The sequence below is a fragment of the Arvicanthis niloticus genome, chromosome 7 (assembly GCF_011762505.2).
Source record: "Arvicanthis niloticus isolate mArvNil1 chromosome 7, mArvNil1.pat.X, whole genome shotgun sequence".
Taxonomy (NCBI): Eukaryota; Metazoa; Chordata; class Mammalia; order Rodentia; family Muridae; genus Arvicanthis; species Arvicanthis niloticus.
The window spans coordinates 90,441,183-90,466,787 of record NC_047664.1 but is presented as its reverse complement, the minus strand read 5'-3'; the positions used below and the strand labels follow the sequence as shown (position 1 = coordinate 90,466,787).

The following is a 25,605-nucleotide window of genomic DNA, read 5'->3' as shown; positions in this document are numbered from 1 at the left end:
CAATATAATGTGCTTTACTTTCTTTTCATTTTTAGTCTTTATGAACAGTTTTACTGATAAAGATAATGACAGGTGAATGGTAATGGGAATTGGCTTACTCAAACTCATTTAAAATACATTTTATTTGTTCTTTGAGAATTTCATATCATGTATTTTGATTATGTTTCCCCCTCCCCCAGCTCCCACCATACTCTCCCCCTCTACCCTACACAGCCAGCTTTTTGTTCTTTTTAAAAGAAAATAAAACCATTGAGTTCAACTTGTGTTGGCTAATGACTTTTGAGAATTGAGTATGTCTTGAAGTGTGGCTGATATACCTCTTATCTTCTATTGAAGAAAAACTATTTCCTCACATAGAAGCTATCAATTGCAAATAGCTTCTTGGATAAAGGTGGGATTTCATGCCAGCTTCTTTTTCTCTGTGCTGATATTTTGTCTGGCACTCGTAGTTCTTTCGAATGCTGTCAGTCTCTCTGACTGACATGTGCACCTGGCTTGTCTGGAAAATGTTGTTTCCTTAAAGGCATGCACTACCTCTAGTTATTACCATCCTCCTGCCTTTTCTTCTGCACAGATCCCTAAACCTTGAAGAAACAGTATGTTATAGAGATCCCAGTGAGGGATGAATGTACTTGAGTCTCTTATTTTCCTCATGCTCATTAGCTGTGGGTTTCTGTGTTAATTACAACTGCAGGAAGAAGCTTCTCAGATGAAGGCTAAATGCTGCACTGCTATCTACAGGTATAGCCATATGCCATTGGCACTCATTTTTTTCTGCTATGTTTATTTACTAGAATAATCATAATAGGTTTTCCCATTCCAACTACCTATCTAGTACCAGGTTCTTGGTTTTACTGTCAGTGTCAAGTATGGTTTCTATCTCATGGAGCAGGCCTTAAATCCAAGCAAAAAGTGGGTGATTACTCCTGTAACATCCATGCCACTAAGGGGCTTATTTTACTACAGGTAGAGATTGGGCTACTGCTGGATCCAGAAGCCAACTGCACAATTCCTTCTTCCCGTGAGCTTGGACAATCCTTCTTAGAAATGAATTGCCCTCTTCTCTTGATTCTTTCTCCCCCTTTCTAGCTAATATGACAATTCAGTGGGCTCAGAAATTTTTATTTAAAGTGATAGCATGCCTGAGTATCTGGTCTCATGATAATCATAAAGGAATGGGGATCAAAATAAATCAAATTTTGATAACTGGTCATTTAAGAAACTCGATCAAAGTTGTAGCAAGATTTTCATTCAAGCTAGTCTTCCATCTCACATTTAGTAATGGGAAGGGTGAACCAGGAATGAGGTTGCCTAACTAGCAAAGGCATCATTGAGTGCCAACAGTTTTTCAGTGTGTGAGTTACGTTATATGTAGTTTACATGTGACAGGTTATTAAATTACATCCCATGCTGGACTTTAAAACCAACACTTTGGAGAAATGTTCTATGTTAAAACTGCTATTATCTATTATTCTTAGTCTTTTTTAAACACTAGGATATTGCATCTTTAATTGAGAACAGTTTCACATTGGAGGAAGACATGTTTGTATCATACTATCCTGATTTTGAATGAAGGTGACATATTTGCGATGTCCCTGTTGCTTACTTCTTTTTCTCCAGGATTTCCCTTCAGGCCCTGGAAATCCAGAAGCCCATCTTTCAGTTTGATAGGATAGGAGGTTTTCCAGATAAAATCATTTGAAAGAATATCCTGGGACACTTTTTCACTGTTTCCTAAGAGGTGTCCTGCTACCTGGGTTCCTGTGCTGGAATGCAGTGGGCAAACCAATGAGCTCTTCCACTGTCTCCTTGCTTATTGGTCAGTTTCTTATCCACCTGAGGAAATTAGCAGAAGGAATTTTGTCAGTGGGAACATGTGATGAACATGCATGAGTCAATATGTTTCTCCTTCCTTTTGTTTTCCTGAAGCATACCTTAGATCCAGTGACTGTTCAGACCACTAATGTGGTCTATTTGTGGGTAAACACACCATCTAGGGAAACTCCTTTATCCTTGTGTGAGCCAATGAAGACAAACATTTTAGTTCCTCCCTTCTCTCCTTCTTTTCCTTTCCCATCATTTTCATGGCCTTGGGATTGTAACTTGTAATCTTTGTCTCAGTCTAGAGTCTAGGAAAAGTTCTGAGCTAATTTCTCTTCTTAGGGGTTTGCTTTGAGACAAACTAAATGATACCTTATATTCAGGGATGTATTTACAAGGGCATAGTTTATCCACATGGAGAGACAGCAACAGAAAAGGTAGAAGAGGAGTTGACTTTGGTTTTTTGCAAGAGAGAACAAATACTAAATTTCACCCACTTCACAATTTTTATCTTAGTCAAGCACAAGCCCAGTGTTAAACAGCATACAGCTTCTTTCTGGACCTGGGAACCACTTGGCTCACACATATCAGATTCTATTCCTCTTTTTAGCAACGGAGACACTATGGGAAAAGCCCTCCGATGCTTACAGTTTTCCTCCTTGCATTGATTTAAACATTTTTATGTACAAGTGAAATTACATTCACAATGTAGAAATTAGTCAATACCCATTTACCAATTATGAAGCTGAGGATATAGCTTTCTATAAATGCACAAAGCATTTACTGTGGTTAAAATTTATAATTTCCTTCCCCCTCTTCATTTAAGCACATAGCTAACTTCCTGCCTTGACATGAGAGTTAGGTTTATACGTAGAACTCTTAAGCTCCATGGTTAGTAGCAATCATAATCACAAACCTATCAATTAAAATGTAAATATAGAACTCAAGTCCTGCTCCCTGTGATGCCAGAGCTGCTCTTGTCCGTTGGTCAATGCTGTTACAAATATAATATAATATAATATAATATATTCCTTTAATATAAATTAAGTCCTAGGGGCATAAGTGTGAAATAGTCTTCCAGCCCTTAATGGGACATGGAATGTGGTTTAAATCTTAAAAATCAGTCTTACAGAAGAAATTGAATTCAGTCGATAAGCAGAGGCCAGCAATGTAGCTAAGAAGTCTTTAATAATTAAGAGAGATATAAATGAACATTTTCTGATATTTGTTTTTTAAAATACTAAATGTTCTTGGCTTTCAAAATGGAAAATTCAGCTCAGAGATGAGCAAATACAGCATACACTTGCTGTGTAAGTTGGCCATATATGATCGTTTTTAAAGAGTTGATCCAGCTGGCTTGCTACTTACCTCAGCACCAGCAGTGACATTGAGGCTGTGTCATGGGCCTGTCTGGTGGCCTTCTTCTCAATGCTTGCATTGTCCCTACTGACTTCATTGCCCATGCTGACTGATGGGGATAAGACTTTAACACATTCTGTAATTTTTTTCTAACTTGACGATCTCAAAGTGCATTCATGTAGATGGTCTTAGACTCAGCTGAAGTAGGGCTGGATTTCTTTCCCATTTCCCTTGAATTTTATGAGTAAGACTAGTTTTAAAACTAACTCCAGAAATAAAAACTCAACTTCTAGTCACTTAGCAAGTATAGCTAACCATGTACCTCTATTTTACTCTGTGTTTATTGTTTTCTTTTTGTGCACCTGAGAAATTCTATAGATCATGTGAAGTGGAATATTTGATAGGCTAAATAAAAAAGTTCAAAAGCAAAAGTTCTAAACTCTTTGACAGTTAAAGCTTCATACAATACATTTTAAAAAGGAATATATATATATATATATATATATATATATATATATATATATATCCTGTCTGCATAGATGAAATACAAAAGATGAAGCAAAAAGAACAGAAATAGGGAAAACATGTCCATCTAGACACTGCTTCCTAGCAACACAAGAATTTCGTAGGTGTGTTTTATGGTAGGCAGAATAAAACTCCATTATTTATTGTGACAGCCCAGAGGGGCTGATAGATTCTGGGCTTGCATTACTTGAAGTGTTGGGGCTGAGACTCCACTCACATCTGTCCTTTAAAGACCATGTTGGGTGGTACTTTGCATTTACAGGAAGATGGCAAGGCTTTTGACATATCTAATGAAATATGCCTGAAGGAGCCAGTAAGGAGCTTAGCTTGAGGAAAGTTCACAGGGAAACTTAGTAGCCAGATGCAAATATTTTGTAATTTCTTTAGGAAAGAGAGGCTATAGTTATTTTTAGGTGATTCTAAAGAGAAAGGCAAGAAAAATGAGCTACACAAAGACGTTTGTAGAGTTGTAGAGAAAGGTGCTTCAGTCACAGGTTTGGATGGGTGAATGACTGTGACCGATAGCATACATTATTGGTCTTGGTATCTGCCTGTCATAGAGCAGACAGGATTCTTCCACTGAAATTTTAAATATGGCTTTAGTGGATGCCTTAAAAGGATACTTTCTGAGTTTAGAGTTGGTAGAATATTTAAACACCTTCAGAATTTTTGGTAAACATAGTCTGTGATGTTCTTGATTGGGAGTTTTATGCTTTCTACATACTTACCCAAACTTTTGGCCATGACTTTCCCTGAACATAGTGCATTCTCTGTCTCATAACTACATTGGTAACTTTAACAATCCATGATTCTTAAAAGTTCTAATTTTTCATTGAATTTCATGAAATAGATTATGAGATGGGCAAAAAACCTATTATCCAAGGGTTTCTTTGGGAAATAGAAATTTTCTTCATTAGCTCAAAGTCACATAGTGAGCTAATAATTGACTCTGGGATCTTTTCATGAGATCCTGATACTCAAAAAGACCTTATGAAGTCACAATATTAGCCTTGAAGGCTGTGCAGTGTGCAGTTGGTTCACATTAAAGGGATGTGGTAAAAAAAAATGCAAGCTGCACTTAAGATTAAAATATATAAAATGGGTTGGAGAGAATCAGATTGATTTTCACCTGGAGTAGTTACCCTGACCCTAAGGACATTTGGTGATGTACAGACATTTTACATAGTGACAGTTCAGGTGTGGTGGGCAGAGGGGCACTGGACACTACTGACAAATAGAAGGTCAAGGTCACTTAATCACCCCACAGTATACAACCTCTCATAACAAAGATGTATCCAGCCCCAGAGGTCAATGGTGTGATCAATAAAAAATCAATAGGCTGTTTTCTATTTATTTTAAGCTAGAACTTGAATTTCCTTAAACAGTGTAGTAGAATTTTTTAAGGTCTTATTTTCTAAGATTTTCCCTTTCTCTCTCTCTCTCTTTCTTTCTCTCTCTCTCTCTTCCCTTCCCTTCCCTTCCCTTCCCCTTCCTCCCTCCCTCCCTCCCTCTCCCTCCCTCCCTCCCTCCCTTCCTTCCTTCCTTCCTTCCTTCCTTCCTTTCCTGCTCCTCCTCCCCCTCCCCCTCCTCCTCCCCCTCCCCCTCTTCCCCCTCCCCCTCCCCCCCTTCTTCTTCAAGATAATGTTCTATCTGCCAGCATGACTACCCTGACAGCAGATAATCAAAGTGTTAGGAACTGACTAACCACTATCACGTGACCTAGGTAGTGGAGGCTGGCTAATTATTGCCTCTAATTTTATGATAGCTTTTGTGAGAAATGATCAATATTTGCATTATTATAACCACATGAATGCTAACCACTGCTACAGCAGGAAAGCACAGTGATTATTTTGCTTGCACACATTTTTAGCAAGTAATTAATTGACACGTTAAAAGTCATTAATTCCCCATTAAAAACTCATTGTAAACCTTGGCTCCTACAGGAAAGCTCTGCCAGAGTTGATTCTCTTTCGGACTTTCTCCTGTGTCATCTCTCACACTGCTTGGTGACGTGTGCACCTTTCAAAAGCAGAATATGAGATCCATGAGGTTAGCTGTGATATTTTTATCTTTGAGCCGTCAGTGTTTTGTATCAGTATCAAGCACAAGTGCTTAATGAATATGTGTTGACTAATGGATGGAACAAGAGTGCTCTTTGTAAAGTATCCTGTAGTGTTTGGTAACGGGTTTTGTGAATGCTCCACTGATTTCTCAGCCTCTCCTTACAGATCATAAACCCAAAGTCCCATGATGAACTAAAATGAACACAGCAAATGTCATGGGGTCTGTGGTACTTAAAGGCCTCCTGTTTCTTTGTTCCCACCAGGTCCTGGAAGAAGGTTCTATGCCTGGTCTGGACTCAGTCAGAGAAGACACACCTAACCCTTGAGAGACTTGAGGCCCCAGGGAGTGGGGAGGTCTAGTGGGGTGGGACATCCTCTTGAAGATGAGGGAGGAGGGATGGGATGAGGAACAGTTGGAGGGCAGACTGGGAGAGGGATAATGACTGAACTGTAAAAAAAAAAAAAGATTAAAGAATAATATTTTAAAAAGATGGAAGGACTAAGTTCACTTTGAAAGAAACTGACTTCTCTCAGTTGTTGAGGTCTGTTCAGCCAAGGAAATGCTTCTCTTTCAGATGGGTGCATGGTTTCTGGTTCTTAGCTGAAGACAGTTTGCATGGCAGTAGAGGTAGAGAGCATGCTGTTCTGTACACATTTATTTCACAGGATGCTGGCTTGTCTGCACACTCTTCTTACACGGCACACTGGCTTGTTTGCACACCCTTCTTACACGGGATGCTGGCTTGTTGGAAGAGACCTCCTTTCTTGGTCCTATCTCCACCTCTGAGGTTGGTGGCCTTTTTGTCAACTGAGGCCAGAAGGTGGAGTGGGGATTAGCAGAAGGAGCCTGGCCATAGGACTTAGCCTGATCAAGTGTCTGAATAATTGGGCAATCTCAATGCAATCAATGTTCCCTCCATTAGATAGAAGTAGAGACTAATGGGTTGAATTATAAGTAATTCTAGGAATAAAGGCAGCAAGATAAAAATTGTGAAGTATTTTAAGCCAATTATTATTTTTTTTTTATAAAATTTAACCTTTATAAATATCCTGAGAAGTAAACTTTTCCCCTTCCAGTTTAGAGATTGAATCTCTACTAGATTTAGACTGGCCTCCTTCCATCAATCCCTCTCTCCCTTCCTTCCCTCCCTCCTTCCCTCTTCTTTTTTCTTTCATTTTTTACAATAATTACATGTGCACATATGTGTGTGTGTGTGTGTGTGTGCGTATGTGAGTGGATGTGGAGGCTGAAGGTTGATGTTGGGCATCTTCCTCTGTTGCTCTTCATCTTACTTTTGAGACACTGCTTTCCATTGAGACTAGAGCTCACCAATTGGCTAGACTGGCTGGGCAGCAAGCTCCATGGGTACCTGTCTCTTTGTTCTTTCCCAGCACCAGAGTTTCAAGTGCATACTACAATGCTGAAGTTGTACATGGGTGTCAGGGGATTAGAACTCGGGTCCTCATAGCTGTGTGGCTGGCTCTTCGCTGACTGAGCCATCTTCTCAGACTGTTCTTTCCTTACTCTCCCTCCTCTTCTCGGTTTTTTTTTTTTCTGTTTCTTTTTGAACTATCAGAGTAAATGAACTAAGGAGTTAAGTCCTCCTCGTTTTGTCCCAGGGGAAATACCAGCTCTTGAATTGGAATTTAGAAATGAGTTAAATGTGGTTTATTCTTTCCCAGTAGAATCTGCTGCTGGGATTTTTTGGATTTGAAAACATTTTAAAACTAGACAGTTTATTTACTAACTCTTTATACATCATACTTTGAGATTACAAAGATGAGTTGTCTATAGTTCCTGGGCTTGAGGAGCCCACATGTGTTTGCTTCAGATTGTTCTAGGAAGGGAGGAGCAAGTGCTAGAGGGAAAAGTGTAAACAACAGAAGTTTGGTGACCAAGTCATGATTTTAAAAAGAAGATTCACTCATTTTTTCTCTTGTTGCAACAAACAAAATGTTCTTTTAGAAAAAATTGAAAATTAAAGATAAAATTAAAGAAAAGATTTTCCAATTAGCTGGATCAATTTTCTGTTTACAGATCTTTTGGCTATTTAGATAAATAAAGAAATGTACTTTATATGCACATGTGTACTTACACACACACACCAGCAACACCACCCCTGCTGCCAGTGCCACCATAAATTATCACTTCACAGTCTGTTTTATTATTTGGAAATATACTGAAGTGTACTATTAATTTTTAACACCATCTTCATGACTGATTAGCATTTTATTGCAGAAAGGTAGGTCAAATACACTTAATTAATTCTGTATTTCTGTATACTTAGGTGTGTGTGTGTGTGTGTGTGTGTGTGTGTGTGTGTTACAACTTCATAGAAGCTGGAAGATTATGTTGGGTATCCAACTCTATCATTCAATCATTCAACATCTTATTCACTGGCAGAACCTTGAGTTGAGCTGGTGGCCTGGAATTTTATGGTTTCACTTGCCTAGCAAGAACTCTTATCCACTGAACCATATTACCCAGCTTCCCCTTTAAATAACTTGTAATGTTTACTAATGTATGTCACACAGAGACTTTTGTAGATAATTCATTCTGTATATATCCTGTGCTATTTTCATAGGAGAATTTACTAGTTTGTAACTACTGGGCATAAGGAATTGCACTGTTTAGTTACTTCTGTTTTTTATGGTTTGTGTTAAATTGCTCTCTAGAAAACAAAGGTAAATTTGCCCATCACCAACAGATTTGAGTCTCCATTTTCTGTTCAATTTTTCCAACATTTGGTACTTTCTTTTTCTTTAAAACAATGTTTTCCAATTTGATAAATGGCAAAGCTGCCATTATAAAGAGTGTTTTTGGAAAGTCTTGACATGATTTGTTAGACATTGTTTCCTGGCATGCTATTGTGTCACGGTTAATTGGTTGGCCCAATATCTGCGATGCAGCTTCAGAGCATCTTGAGGGTCAAGAGTGTCCTAACCACCTGGTTATTTCCAGAGGCTCATGTTTGTTTGTCGAATTGAATGGAATTGGAGAACATGTTGCTTAGTACTGTTGGCCAGATGTACAATGCCTATTATTCCTGTCAGCTGCTTAATAATGAAGCAATTTACACTGAGTATATGCCAGGGGGCATTTAGTGATCTGTATCCTTAACACATATTTCGTGTTCTTAACACTGTCAACAAGGTCTTGAGCTAAGGAGCAGCCAATCCCCAAGCCATATTTCTGGTCCTCTTCTTGTCTTGCCTACCCTCTGCTATTCAGTCTTCCTTTCATCATTTCTGACACGTGTGAACCAAAAAGACTGGCATAATAAACTCTGACCCATCTAACATTCAGCTTCAATAACTGTCAACGTGTGTCATGTTTTACTTCATCTTTGCCTTTCTTTCCTCCTCTTGTGCCGCATTTCCATAATAGGTTATTTTAAAATAAGACTCCAGGCTAGTGTGGCTCAGTAGTAGAGTACTTTCCCAGCATTCCAAAGGCCATAGGATTGATTGTCAATATCGAAAATAATAATGGTACTACTATTCTACCACCAATAATAATAATAATAATAATAATAATAATAATAATAATAATAAATAATGTGAATTTTAGCTGCCTTCTTTCATTAATGAATATTTAAACATACTTATGATACATTAATTCTTAATATAAAACACAGTGCTATTACTGCATTTTGACAACTTTACAGCAGTTCTTTAATAGGATCTAATACCCAGACAGTGCTAGTTTCCTTGACTGTCTCGTATATGACTTCTCATACTTGAATCAGGATTAACACAAGTACCAGCTATTGTTTTTCTCACCGTTCCAACCACAACATACTTCTCTTTAGAGACTATTAAGTTAAGGGACCTAGAATTCTTTTTTGTGTGTGTGTGTGTGTGTGTTTTTGTTTTTTTTTTTTAATTTTTTTTTATTAGATATTTTATTTACACTTCAGATGGCATCCCCTTTCTCCATTTCCCCCCACCCCCCTTAGGAAACCCCTATCCCAAGCCCCCTTTTCCTTTTTGCATTTATACATTTTTTAAAAATAATGTTAATCATAGGCTTTGTAAGTTTGGAATTGTTCATCATGGTGACGTGAGAGTATGAGTTGATGGCGGAGGGCTTGCCTAGTATGCATGAAACTCCGGTTTAATATCACCAACACAATTTCCCATGGATTTACATCTATTTGCCATCCCTACAGTGGAAGTATGCTGGAAAGTTAATCTCTGAGAAGTATTAGAGCATTGTGGCTGTGGGGAATGTACTAGCTCCTTTGCAGGGGCGTTCATTTCAATTATTCTCTATGCATCGCCATATCTATCTGGTGACTGTGCTCCCATCCTTAGACTCTCTGCTTTTGTGATGAACCTCTACTTTGGCTACAGCCAAGTCTCCTCCGTACAGGAAGTAGCACTGACTTGAAAATTCTGTCTTCACACTGGGCTGAGCGAGACATGGTGCTCTGTGATCCTCTTCTTAGTTGGGAGAGGACAGTGTGCAATGGAAGCCACAGGCTTACTTCTTTCTACAGTGGACCATGACATTTAAGGGATACTTTACATTAAGTAAAGTTTCAAGTTTGTTTTCTGGTTCTGTTTTGAATCTGCAGGTCTTGCGATTCTCCACTGCGTGGTAGCAGACGGGAACACAACCAGTACACCTGAAACCAATGGCTCTCTTTGTGGAGCTCCTGGAGAAAACTGCACTGGTAATGTTTATGCTTCATAGTTAGCCCTGGAAACTTGCCCCCCTCCCTCCCCAAGGCTTAATCTTCTTTTAAATAGTATTCATTATAGTAGGAGGTTCTATGTGCATATAATACTATACTAGGTACTGTATTAAGTAACTTGCATGAAGTAATTTATTCATTACCTGTAAGAGTTTTCTAAGTGAGACAAAAATTTAAAAATATTTTATTACATTTTATTTATTTAAATAATACTATAAGAATGATTTGATGTAGTTTTAAGCAGATTACGAAACTCCCCTAAGGTTACTTCGTGAAAGGTCACACAGCCTGTAAACAGAAACTCAGTGATTTGAACTCCCTTCTCCCTGATCTCTGTGCCTCCATGTTTAGCTGCCATAGACTGAGGGTCTTAGTTACTTTTCTGGCTGCTTTGACAAAATCCTGATAAAAAGCAACTCTAGGGAGTACAAATTTGTTTTGGTTCAGAGTTTGAAGGTACAATGGAGGATGGCTAAAGCTGTGGTCCCTGGAGTCTGAGGCAGCTGGTTACATCATATACACAGCCAGGAAGCATTGAAAGGTGAACCCTGGAGTCCCCTAGCTTTCTTCTTTCTTCAGACACACTCGCTGGACCAATGCTGCCACACACATTCAGGATGGGTCTTTCCCCCTTAGTTAAATCTCTGTGAAAACCTCCTCATAGATATGCCCATGGGTGTGTTTCCTAGGTGATTTGGAGTTCTGTGGAATCAACAAGTGAGATTAACCATTTCACCTGGTGTCACAGACATGTAATGCACTTCGGGGAATGATTAGCTTGTGCGTGGGTATGTGGGTGTGGGTTCTTGTTGGGCAGAGTTGTGGGTCCCGAGTGTCTTCTGCTCTTCGTGAGCACCTCAGGGAGGCGTGCCTCCAGAGAGAAGCAGAAGCATGGCACCAGGTGGTGCTGGGCTCCGAGAAGCTGCTGGGGTAACCCCAGGAGGGGAGAGAACTCAGTCTGAGGTTCCACAGGGGACAGGGCTCTTGAGTGGGCCTGGAGTCCTGTGGTCTCTATTCGGGGCTCCCAGACACTGTTGGGGGGTTGCAGATGAACAGAAACTGTGGGCATGCGGGCGGAACTGGCCCACACACCCACTGAGAGAAACAAGGGAGAGAGGGAAGGGGTGCCCCAACTGTGCCTCATGGGAAGTACTCGCTTGGCTCGGCAGTTCGGCTAGCTTGCTTGAAGAGGCAGGCCTCTGTGGCAGAACACAGAGAAGCTCTCCACAGGAGATTAGACACGGCTCACTAGGTAGTTGAGACCTTCTCCCCGGTTCCCCCATGGTGGGCCCCCAAAAGACACGTGGAAGTCCGTGTGTTTTACAGGCTTTATTTTCATGACGGATGGTAGTTGAATCTGGATGCACCCCCCTTAGGTCAGGGTGGACCTGACTTAAATAGTCTAGAATCTGGAGGTGTGGCGAGATATGTGCCGTCCCTCAGAGGCAATGGACACCTGTTGGGTCTCTGGCTATATCTAAGCCTGTGCTCTACCAGAAACCAAGTCATCCTTTCATGGTCTCACAGTGAACCACACTCCACTGTATGATATGTTGGCTTGGATTCTTGAATTCTTGACACATCCATCCTTTTCTTCTTTGTCTAATTCAGACCATGGGGGTGGGGGGGAAGAAAATAATATCTCCATATTTTATCTTGGAGATGCTTGATTTAATATTATCAAAGGCTTGAATAACAAGCTGTGCATCAGACTGGGTCCTTGGACTACCACTTGCTATTGTTGGCTGATCTAAGTTGCTTTTGGTTCTACAGAGATTTATGTGATATAGACTCCTGCATGGCTTATTTCTAATTTTAGGAGAAAAATTCTACAGACCACTTCAAATATTTGGGTATAGTGGAGAAGGGCCTGGTGTATTCCCTGGGAGGTTCACTGAGCTGGAAGCATGGTCACATCTGTGAGTACTGGTTGACTAGTCCCCTGGGACACGGTCACAGAGCCAGGAACTTGCTGAGCAAGTCTCCCTCATGTGAGTCACCAGTTCTGGCCCAGTCTTCTCATTTCATCCTTCAGAGCAGTGGGTGGGTGGCAGGATATTCATAGGCCAAGGAATCCACTTGTGTCTTAGCTCATGCTTATGGGGCCTGGTCCTGTCACCCATGCTAGCATAACAAGGTCAACTGCATGTAGCTGAATGTTTTTCTTCAGTCTAGTTTCAAATATTATAAATGATGGCATTTTCCACATTATCCCTGGGAAATTATTTCATAATGATTGGCAATGTTCAATAGTCTTCCTTGCCATAATCCTAATGATTTTTCTTCTAATTTTAATGTAATAGTAAGTACATTTAACAGTTTCACTATGAACAAATCTTAAGATGTATAATGCAGTTGTTATTAAAAGGTCGAAGTTATGTTACAGATATCTTCAATTTATTCATTGTGTTTAATTAGCTTTATGCATATTGTTTAGCAGGTCTCTGTATCCTTCCCCTCAGATGCTGGCAACCATGACTCTATTGTCGGCTTCTGTGAATTTTGCTGATTTCAATAGCATAGAGAAGTGGGATCATTCAGGACTAACACATTGTGATTATTCTGTTTAGTTTAGAGTGATGTTCTTCAGGTGAATTCGGATTGCCACATATTCCAGGGTTTCCTCGTTTCACACAGATGGCTATTGTTTCAGTGTAAATGCTGCCTTTTCTTAATTCGCTCAGCCATCAATAGACACCTGGGCTGTATCTACACTTGACTCTTGTGGAAAAGGCTACAATGGACATGGCGCACAAATATCTCTTTGACTTCTCAATTTTAGCTCTTTAGGATTAATACCCAGAAGACTCGTCGTCTTGTGGGATCATGGGATTTCTCACTTTAATTTTGTGTGAGGAAACTTCACTCCTTTCCATAGCAGCCTGGGAGATTATACTCTCACCAACATGTTACAAGCTCATCACATAATTTCTCTCTCCCTCTGATTTTGATAAGAATAGTAAGAATAAAAGTGTAAGGTAAAATCTCTTATCTCTCTTACCTTGGCTTAGATTTGCATTTCTCTGGTAATCCATGATATTAAACAGCTCTCTCTCTCTCTCCCCCCGCCCCCCCCGTGTATGTTGAGCATTTGTAAGTCTTCTTCGGTAAAATACCTATTTAATTCCATAGTCCCATTTTGAATATTAAGTTGCTGATCAGTTTAAGAGTTTCTTATATATTTTAGATATCAATAACTTGCTGTAATATGGTTTGGAGACATTTTCTCTTGTCCTATAGTCTGCCTTTGGCTCTGCTGATTCCTTGGCTGAGCAGCACTTTCATTTGACTCTCTACTTTTGGTGTCATAGCCATCAAGAAGTTTTCCTTTATGATCTCTTCTACAAATCTTAAAGTTTTAGGTCTTACCTGAATCCAAAACCCATTTTGAATATACTGTTATGAATAATGTGAGGAAGGAATCAAATTTCATTCTTTTTGTATGATATTCATTTTCAAGCTTAATTTGTCATTTGAGATTATAATGTAATTATATCATTTTCCCTTTTGGTTTTATTTCTCCAACCCTTTGCATATATTCTCTCATCTTTTTCAAATTTGTGGCTTTTCTTTAATTGTTGTTATATGTATATGTTTATAACATACACACATACACACACATACATATTACTAAATACTTACGTACAACCTAATCATAAAGCTACCTGCATAGATGTTTCAGGGCTGACCATTTGGTACTAGATAACCAGTTCTTGTGCTCTTCCCTGGAGAAGCCTAACTTCCTTTCTCACCATTCAGTAATTGCTTGAAGGTCTTTGTCTTGGGGTTGAAGCCTCTTGAACTTCCCCCTTCTATGTTAGTATGTTTGCTGATCTTATCCTTGGTCAGGTCGTGTTAGTCTGACATTTTGGTAAGACCTCATGGGTGTAGCTTCCGACATTTCTAGTGGACACAATCATACAGCAAACATCCTTAGCCTCTGGCTCTTATACTTTTTTTCTCCCTGTCTTCTACAATGTTCCCTGAACTTTAGGTTAAAGTGTATTACTGCAGATGTATCTCTTAGGACTGTGCGCTACACCTCTGCATTTGGATTGGTTATCGTTTTCTAGAATGGTCTTTTTCTGTTGCAAAGAGAGGTTTCCTTGGTGCAGCATAAGAACTACACTTACCTGTAGGCATAAACAAATATTTAGAATATCGTTAGGGATTACGCTGGTTTAAAGCAAAGTAGCAGGTTCTCCTCCAAGATCCATGACTTCACTCCCCTGGGTAGCTCGAATATTTTACTACATATGACTTCTCTTTTGTTGAGTGGGTCTTAGGTCCAGTTAGAGGGCTGTTGGTTACCACCAAGGTATGTGTGCCACTACTGCAACAAACTTCATTATTTAAGAGCCTATCCTAGCCTTTCTTTCTTTTTGCCTTCTTATTACTCTTGGTGCACTTTAATTAATTATATACACTTGAATTGAGCTGTGGGTTGTTGATTTTCTTCTATGTATCTGTGTTTGTATGATTATATTCTATTTTATAGTTTTGTGCGTGTTCTTTGAAATTAGAAATTGCTTCCAACTTTCTTCTTGTTGTTCAAGACTGTTATGATTTTTGAACCTTTGTAATTTTCTATCATTTTTCCATTGCTGCAAAAATATGTCATCAGAATTTTGATTTTCCCTTCTTAAAGTTTCTTCCTAAATGTTTATTAGTTTTGATTCTGTGGTCACTATGATTAATTTTTAGTTTCATCTTGTGTGAGTCTGTTAACAGAAATACAAATGACTTTTGTGTATTGATTTTTTAAATCCCAGAACTTTGTGGAACTCATAAATTAGTTTTTGTGATGTTTTTGTGTTGGGTCTTTAGAGTTGGCTGCATACAAGATTATGCCAAATTAGTTTTTGTGATGTTTTGTGTTGGGTCTTTAGAGTTGGCTGCATACAAGATTATGCCATTTTAAAATTGGAACAATTTTAACTTTTCTTTTTTAATTTGAATGTCTTTTCTTTTTTTATTTCAATTCATTTGTCTGCCATTTACAATTCTGTGTTAACTAGAAGTAACAAGACTGCATTCTTCCTCATTTTTGGTCTTAGCAGGGAAGTTTAAAAATTTCACCATTGAGTATAATGTTAGCTCTGGGCTTTTGGATCTGACCTATATGAGGTAATTTCTTTCCATTCATAGTTTGTTGAGAGTTTTTTATTACAAAAAATAATGAATATATTGACAGGCCTTTTTGCATGGATGGAGATCATTTGATTTCATCATTTGTTTTATTAATGTGCATTATTCTGAGTGCTTTTTGTATACTTATTCTTCCTTACCTCCCACAGCTAAATTTATTTGCTCATGGTCCATGGTCTTTTAAATTTGCTGTGTGGCTTCATTTTCTAGCATTTTATTGAAAGTTTGCATCCAGGTTCATATGGAGCACTTGCGTATGGTTTTTCTTTGCTTGTAATGTCTTTGACTCTGGTGTTAAGATTATGCTGAGGTTGTAAAGTAAGTTTAGAAGTATGTTTTCCCTTCAGATTTTGGTAAGAGTTTATGAATTGTTGACATTAATTAAATATTTGATAGAATTAACCCATGAAGCCCATAAAGTCTCTTCATTGAGGCTTTTTAAAAACTTTAGGTACAGTCTTCTCATGAGTCATACATATGTTAAGATTTTATATTTCATTATGATGCAGTCATGGTAGACTATTTCTAGAACTTTCAATTTGCTAGTGCATACTTTTTCATAGAATTTTTATACAATGAGCTTTGTCTCTATGGCACCAATTGCTATATCTCCATTTTCATTTCTATCTACATTTTAGTTGATGTGTGTTTTCTCTCCTTTTGTCATTAACTATTCAATTTGTTTGTTTCTCCAGAAAAAAAATCCATTATATATATATATATATATATATATATATATATGACAAAGATTATATATATATATATATATATATATATATATATATATATATATATGTTTTGTGTTCTCTTATTTTCACTAAATTCTGTTATTGGTTTGCATCTCCCAAATTTTGGCTTGATTTGTTCATTTCATTTTAAAATATGATGTTGGTTATCTATTCGAGATCTCTCTCCTATTACAATGTAAATCTTTGTCATTATAAACTTTTAATGCTGTCTCTGTCTCTTCTGAGTCTAGTATGTTTTGATATGTTCTGTTTGTTTCAAGATGTTTTGCAATTTCATTTAAATTTCATCTTTGACCCACTGGTGTTGCAGAAGCACATTGCTCAACTCCACATTGACAAACCTTCCACTTTTCCTTCTGCTATTTTCTAGTTTTAACTTTATTTCATTGTGATCAGAAAGGTATTTTAAAGGAGTTCTAGATTCCTTTTTTTTTCTTATGTTTCTTACCAATGACTTTTGACTCAGCATCTACATGTTCTGGCCGGGGAAACTTGAGTCCATTCCTGTCCTTCTTGGAACACATTGTTCTACTATGATTGACTGTTTCATCTCATCTATCAAGGGTATAGATGCAAGTTGGCTGCTCCCCTGCACTCATCAACTGCAGTGCTGTGTGGAGTATATAGAGATTAGAGTCCATTCTTCATATATTGCCTTCCTGAGCCCTGGACAATGTGCTTGCCACGAATCCCAGTCATTTGCCCTGTGTTGTTGTCTGTCTGTGAGTAGCAAAGATATTTTTATTAATTTTCACAGGTGTCCTGTCTGCTGGATTTCATATATGGAAAGAATTATTTCTCCATTCAGTTCTGCCAATATTTGCTTTATATTGTTAGATTTTTCTCATGTCAGGTGCATGTATATTTATACTGTGGCAAAATAATAACCCTTGTCTTTGATTCTTGATGTCTGGTGGTAGAGTTTTGAGCTAAAGCTTCTTAGGTCTAATATATGCATAACCACCACTGATGTCCTTTGCTTAGCATTGCTCTGGATGTTCTGTATTCCTTCAGTTTGAGCACATGAACTTCCCTAAACCTAAAGTGTCTCGTAGACAATGTAGACATGGTAAAGTTTAGACATTCAGTTGCTCAGGACAGAAGAGTTCAGCTCATTTTCATCTTAAGTAATTACTGATAGGGGAAATTATACATTTTAGTTTATTTTTTTATTTTTCTGCATATGGTTCTTTTGCTATTATTTTTCTCTCTTGCTGTCTGTCTTTATTCTTTGTTAATTATTTTTTACTAGTATATTTTAATGCTCCCTCTCCATGAGTATTTTATCTGCAATTGGCAGGGAGTTTATATATATATTTAGACAATATAATAACAAATTAATAAAATAATAAAAGATAAAGAATAATTATCTTAAGATGTTAACGACTAAATTTCAAGCACACGTAAAACCTTATTTTATTGTACTATGTTTATATGCGTATAGAGTATATCTAGCAATAACATCAACAACAATAATATGTATCATCATTAAACCTGAGCTATATACAAGGTACTGTTGTGCTTTACATTTATTAATTGATTTATTAGTAAAAAAAACCGTACCTTTATTATTTCTTGTTTCATATGAAGGCACTGAGGCACTGAAAGACTAAGAGATTTGTTTAAGCTCACAAAGTAAGCAGAGTAGCCTGACATTCAGGTGACATCATCTCTAGGATGCATATTGTTAGTCATGGGAAAGCTATCTGGGAGAATCAAAATGAGGATGATATGAGGGAACTCCTTAAAAGACAAACTGCCTGACAGCAAAGTAATGGGGGAGTCCAGATGGATCTTGAAAGAGTAACTGATGTCAGGAGCAGACTTTTAATATCTGGCTCTCGCCATTGATAACTCACATAAGCTTTCAGAGCCCAAGTCTGGAGCAAGGAGTGTGAAGAAGTAGGTTAGATGATACTGAGGCATATTTTCTGGGTCTAAATAATTCTATTTTTACTTTAAATAGCCTCGGTATCTAAGAATTACGTCCTTAGGGTGTTGTTTTCTGATGAGTAAGGGGTACAGTCATTCACACTCATCACCATCTAGGATACAATGGGCCTTCTTTACGATGACAGCAATAAACAATGAACAATGGGCACAAAGGTCAAGAAGTAGTGGGATTTTTTCATAGAGCAACTTGGCTTAATTAGTATTTTAATTGGTATTTTTACTAATTAACTGGTATTTTTTCCTTTACTAGACTATATAGCAGATCTGCTGTCTGTGTAGACCTTAATTTTGTAATGACCAGCCTGGCCGATTTGGTCAAAATATTGTCTAACCTGGATTTAACACCATCCCATAATTCCCAGCTCTTTCCAGTCTCAATCAAAGATCCCATTTGCTCAGAAAGGGGCATCTTTCCCTTCCACTTTTCTATAGGAAATGACATTTAGCTGTAAGACACATGGAGATTCCCTAAATTCCAACCTTTTCATTGCTTCAAGGACACTGTGAATTTTCCTTGCATCCAATTGAAGGAAACAGTTGGTAAGATAAGAAGGAAAGTTAACTTTAAAAATATAAAACTATCTTTAGATGTGGGCACAAGAAGATTGTAAAATGAGGAAACCTCTGCTGGGAAGAGACCCAGAAGCTTAGAAGTATTATTAAAGCCTTTGACAAGCTTCATAGGCTAGAAGGAACCTTAGCCCCCAGACCTGTGGGGACTTTGTATGCCCTCTTCTGGGCATGCTTCTTCATTTTACAGGTCAGATATGCATGTGCAAGAACAAATTTGTAGTCATTGTCTTCCTCTTCTTTCTTTATTCCATAAAACTTCTATTTCAATATTTAGCATCCTCCCTGTAGTTAGTTCTATTACATATGTAACTAAGGGGCTAGACATAATGTAGACTAATAGTCACCACAGTAACTATTACAAAAAGTATTCCTGGGCTGATTGGATGGCTCAGTTGGTAAATGCACTTGCTGCCCAAGCCTGAGGACCCGAGTTTGATTCCTAGAACCCACACGGTAGAAGGAGACAACTGCTTCAAGTGGTCCTTTGTCGTCCACAGTCATGCATTCATGCACAGATGCAAGCTAATTAAATAATTAATATAACAAAATGTTTAAATGTCATGATAATTATAGTATGTTACCCTTATAGATAGTTACCTGCCAAAGAGAGTTACTGGTAACATACTACTTACATAATTATTAAATACACTTGTAACAAGCTCTATTGGAATGGAAACAAATGTTACAAAAACTCTGCTATGTAATAGTTACATACTAATATGGTAAATGTGTTAGACCCAAGAAAATTCCATGTCAGAACTAAATTATCTAGTTGTCTTCTGGATTTCTCTCCAATGGCTTAGCCCACCGGAATCTGTCGTATCTAATCTAACTAGAAATCTGACCCAATGATAGTAAAGGCTTCTCATCCAATGGCCCAGATGAGCCAAGCACCTTGTCTTAGTTTCTGATCCTGACTGCAAACTCTTTAAACCAAAACTTTGCATACACTCATCTGTCATAACTTTAATTGTTTCTGACTCAATGGACCTCTGAATCTTGAGAAGCCAGTGTCCCACAAGAGACTGAGATTCAGCATCTGAAGCAGCCCTCCAAGTCTGAGGTTATGCTTGTGCCCTGGCTATCTGACAGTGTAATTGCTCTGTGAAATTCTGAAATACCACCATACCTTCAAGGGAACACTTCAGTAGAATAAAATGCATCGAACCAGGTTAAGGTGAGAGGAAGAAGCCCAATTAAAGTCACTCGCCTCTGGAATCATGGATGTTACCTTGTCCCGTTTTTAGGGGTATGCCATTCAGTTTTCAAGAGAGAAACACAAGAGTTCGGACTGGGACTGAGGGTAGTTTTGTCATAGGAATGGTAATTTTGTCCTTTGACTTCTTGATAAATATTTGTGCACCTGAAGAGTGGAATGGTCTCCCCTGGCCTCTCTCACCCTGGTCTCTTGATAGAATAAGGTTTCCCAGTTCATTTTCAGACAACATGACCAAGGCAGATGCTGGATGAGAAGTAACTGTTTCTCTAGATGCCATTTGCAGGGAGAATGACAACAGATTTTCTCATTTCAAAGATATCGCAAGACAGAATTTTGTTCATTTGCAATTAAATATCAGGATGTGTGATTTATTTCTGTTTCAGCTCTGAAAGTTTCATAGAGAAATCACCAGACATTTGCTGCCTGGTGGCTTGCAACGGGTTTTAAATCCAAATGACGCCAGAAATTCTAAAAAGCATGCTTCTCCGGCAAGGCCAGCTGAGCGATCAAAACAGGCCTGGCAACTGCTTGCTTGGCGTGGATTTGTATTGCTTGCATGGGCAGAGACTGCTTAAATCACTGCATCCAGCAGCTGCTAGTTAATTTGTCTTTTAGAATTATGGTAGATGTGGTGTTTATTCAAAGTCCGGGTGTGTTATAAAGGAACCCAACAACAAGGGGAATTAGTGAAGTTTCGGATACACAGCCTCATGGCTTAGATTTAAAGGCAAGGGTGCTTTGCAAATCAAGAAGGACCCCCTAAAGCAAGGATCTGCCTTGAGGTCTTGCTTACATCTTCAAGTTATCTCCTTCCTTTCCATTCCCTGGTCCAGGCTCACATCACACTTGTCTGCATGCCCCAGTATTCCTTGGTGCTCTCCTAGTGCCCAGCCTCTCTTTATGCTAGTGTGGTCTACAGTGCCTTGCCCAATGGTGCAAAGAACACTTCCCAGTGCAATGTTACAGGTACCAAACATATAGCTTCATTGGGACAAACCACCATCTAGTCTCTCTTGCTCTGTGTGTCACTACAGTCTGTTAAGACAGTCTCTAACTCCATCCCTTGCATCTTTTGCTGCTCCTGACAAGACCCTCTCACTTCACTACATTTGTCTCCCTGTGCTCACTCATGTTCACACTTTTTTTTAAAAGGGGATTCTTACACCTTTGTTTGTACCTCTCAACATCCCATTAAAGTGGATCTTCTCATCTTTACTTTATAGATGAGGAAACCAAGGCTCTGGCAGCTTAATAAGGCTATGTGGACTCAGCTACTGAAGGGCAGCTCAGACTTACATGCCGATCCTTGCACCTGATTCAGGGTCTTTTCCATTTTTCCCCCAGTGCCCTGCAATTGTTTTATGGTTTCTATAGATGTTTTCCTGGCTGTTTCCTTTGATTTGTGCAATTGTGTCACAGGAAACAGACAGAGGGTACTTTGTTCACTGATGCTTCAGAACCTACACTTAAAGGGTTAGAAAACACTCAGTGGGTGGGAGCCAACTTACCAGTGGTTTGGCAGAATGCACAGGTTCTCGCTTCGACACGCTGTGCAGTTATTTCTAGAATTACAGTCTTTTCTGATGAGTCCCACGAACTGGCGTGCACAAGAGCAGAATATCTGGCATGCACAAGCATTCAGCCTGGGAGTCAAGTGATTCAATGATGAAAACCAGGTCAGCCAGCAAACTCAGCAGCAATCTGGCATCCACTGAAATTTTGGAGTAGCCCTTGGAGCCTATGAGCTCTGCACAGATGCATTCATCCAACTGTGGCTCAAACCTGTCCTAGAGATTAGCAGGCTATTATTTACTAACGGTGCAACAGCTTATTTGATATTCATGTTGCACCAGGTACAGTAAGTAATTTAGAGATGACTTAAAGTATAGAGAGGATGTGTGTATATTATGTATACACACTATACCACATTCTATAAGTTTAGATTTCATTGGGTTTAGGGACCCCCTGGAAGTAATCTCCCATGGATCCTGAGAAATCTGCATGACATCTTGGTGTCATGGAAATCTTTATATTGGTTATCAAAAGTCTTCCAGATTCTTCTGTCTGCCCCACAGTGTTGCTATGTGTTATGTTAATATAAAGAAGTTCAGTGGGTATTGCTGTTAACTGAATCACGACTTAATATCGTTGGCATGTGGGAAATGGGCCTCTGCAGTGACTGCTATATGTCCTTCTGCTTCTTCTCCCCTCCTCGTGTCTCGATCCTGCAAAGTGTTAGTTATGCCATGAGCATGGAAGTTTAGCTCTGGGTGGGAGCTGGCTTGTGGCTCTTTTCTCAACATTCGTCATGTATTAGATGTGAACCAACGAATAAAACGGGGAGTTAGTGTTTTAATACTTTTTTTTCCTTCTCCAGGTACCACTCCAAGACAGAAATTGAAAACCCACTTTTCTCGGTGCCCCAAACAGTACAAGCATTACTGCATCCATGGGAGATGCCGCTTCGTGGTGGACGAGCAAACTCCCTCCTGCATGTAAGTGGAAGGCTCCCTGCTCATGAGCAAAGGGGTGCAGCATACTCCCAGCCTGGGGTTTGACAGCATTGGAAAGTCTGAGCTAACCCTACCATCTGTCCGGACACAGTTCTGTCGGGTCCTGCCTTCAGCCAGTTTTTTAGGGCCCAGCTCAGCGTCTACTTGTGGAGAAACTGACGCAAACTTTCCTTCTGAAATCTGAGTATGAGAATCCAGGTCCAATTCTGCACTTCTGGTGTCCCCAGCTCCCTTGAGCAAGAAAAGGCGATTCTAACTGTGTTAGGATGCCCGACAGTTCCAATCATCTCCTGGGTGTTTCAAATGAAAACAGATTCTTTAGCATGTGTGAGCCGGTTCTGTAAGTAACATAAATACAAAGAGACTCCTGCCATATTAGATGCTGTTTTTTGTTCGCAGGTGCCAGTAAAGTGTGAAGAAGTCAGACCTAGTTCTAAGTAGAGATCATAATGGCCTATTTAGCCCACTTGGGAGTAAGTGGGGAGAGGACTTGACTTTTCAAGTCTTAGATCAAGAGTCCAAGTTCCAACTTTTTTGTGTATTATTAATATTCATATTCTCTTAATGGGATGCCCCTTTAAAGAGTATTCTAGGATTTTACTTCACAGAGGGATCAAGTGATTCTTTAAGCATAATTTTAACCTCAAGTTCACAGGAGACTATAATATATATATATATATATATATATATATATATTCTTCTGCACAGCTTCCCTAATATATAATTCCCCATAAGTATTTCACAGGCATAAAAAAACTCACAATTTTGCCTGAACATTATACACAGGCTTCCTCAAATTTTAAGTTAATTCAATTCTAAAAAGAAATATGCACAGATAATAGAGGTGGAATAAGAATTGCTAGTGTAAAAAAAATGTGTGCATGTGTGTGTATGTACATGTGTGTGTGCATGCATTTGTGTGTGTGTGTGTGTGTGTGTGTGTGTGTGTGTAGACCAAATTTAAAATTTTTCCATTTAGTTCTTTTACTGGCTTAGAGACATATACTGAATTTTTAAAAGATGAATGCCCTTTGACCCAGTATATACATTTTTTTCTGACTGGTTCCCAGGTCTGCAGATTCATTGTTCTTTAACTGTGCCATCTTCTGAGATGAAAACCAGATTGTGTAATCTCCCTGCCTAAGATCAATTCTCAGATTTCCCATTCCACAGGAGGGTAATACCTATTTCTTTAGCCTCCAAAACTCCTCTGATCCTGGATTAACTTTCTTGGCCTATTTTTCACTGTGTTTGCAGATGCCCTGTAGGATCTTGTGTCCCTTCTCAGGGTTTGGTATGCAAATCCCTCTGTTACCCTAGAGAGCTTTTCCCTACTGGTGATGTAAGATGACTCAGGCTTCAGCTCTCCTTTCCTCTTGCTTTCCACGTGGGAGACTCACAGGGAAACCAATCATCAGGTGAAAACAATCACCAGTTGATGTGCAATTGGTCTGTTGAATGGTGAAATGCCTGGAGAGGTGCTGTAGACATGTTCAAGTTTGACTTCTAGCATGCTGTCATGAGGTTACAACCTAGCATGCTGTCATGAAGTTACAACCTACAGGAAGTTCTGCTTGCTGAGACATTACGTTAAAGCTGCTGAACCCAGAGTTCATAGTTAGACAAAAATTCCTAAAGAGCAGTGTGTAATGGCTGTTCATTTATGGGCAAAACTCTTATGTTTTAAAGAGTCAGGTGTAGTAGGCTTGTTAAAAAAATCATTAAATCTTTAAGGCTTAATTATATTCTTTATAGATGCTTAATAACCTTCCCTTCCACATTCAATTAAAGCAGACCCTTTGCAATCCTTAATTTTAAAAGCATTTTTGATGTTTTTGCCTACCCCTCATCTCACATTTTTCTAAAATTTCAACCTGTGTTTTTTTTTAAATAAATATTTACTTATTTTCTGTGTCTGTGCACCTGAGTGTATCTATGTGCACCACATGTACACAGAAGCCCATTTCGGCCAGAGGAAGGCATTGGATCATCTGGAACTGGAACTGGAATTACAAATAGCTGTGAGCTTCCATGAGGGTACTGGGAATTGAACCTGGGTCCTCTGAAAGAGTAGCAGGTGCTCCTAACCACTGAGCCATCGCTCCAGCTTCTTCAACTATGTTTTGACTTAGAATGAAGGCATCCAGTGGTCTTGAATGAAGCAGTTCTCCCCCACCTGTCCTGAGATCCTCTTCTGCATCCTTAGGTGTCACGGTGTGCTTCTCTGAATAACAGTTCACATTTTCCTCGAGAGATTGCTTCTGTTTGTTCCTGTTGGCTTTTGAAACATTTTGTCAGCTACAATGTTGGCAGTTAGGATCTTCTTACTGAAGCAGTACTGGCTCTGTGGCTCTTGTGGAGCACGGGACATAGAACAGCTTGGCAGTAAATCCTGAGGTTTATAAATAAATGAGGTTGCACAGAAATCTTTTCAAGGTGCAGGATTTGATTTTTTTTTTTTTTTTTTTTTTTTTGATGTTTAAACAACTGTGCATGTGGCCAATATCTCATAGTGTTTGGGTATATCTGTAGAGAATAAGGGTAAATGTTAATGCAAAGATGCTGGTGTTGTAAGACATAAATTTGATTCAAATGCCCTCAATTTTTTATGTATCTTTTAAGGTTCTATAACAATTCATGAGTTTTATGCATTGTCACAGATCACTGAGTCATTAGATCAGGAGCTTTGCATGGATAATTCCCAGCTTGGTCAAAAGTTTTCCTAACAGCAACCACAGGCTTAGGGAATCTGCTGAGCTAAAGTATATATTGAGCTTATATTGATAGAGATGTGAGGGACTGAGGGAATCCATAGCCCCACTGAAATCCTCAATTCTGATTGCTTTTGTTTAATAGGGGCCATGAAATCAAAGGACACTACTTAGAGGGAAGGGGATTCAAGGCAGTGGTGAGCACACCTGTAAATGTAGCCGTACTCACCCAACTAACAGAATATCACAGGACTCGTGATATATCTGTGAA

General features: G+C 38.8%; 1 protein-coding gene across 1 annotated transcript in view; it reads left to right on the top strand.

Moving 5' to 3' along the window:
- Nucleotides 1-25,605, top strand: part of Btc (betacellulin) — a 44,030-nt gene that overhangs the window by 11,295 nt on the left and 7,130 nt on the right. The window contains exons 2-3 of the mRNA XM_034508802.2: nucleotides 10,349-10,447; nucleotides 22,488-22,605. Coding sequence (XP_034364693.1) covers nucleotides 10,349-10,447; nucleotides 22,488-22,605 — 217 coding nt within the window. The remainder of the gene's footprint in view (nucleotides 1-10,348; nucleotides 10,448-22,487; nucleotides 22,606-25,605) is intronic.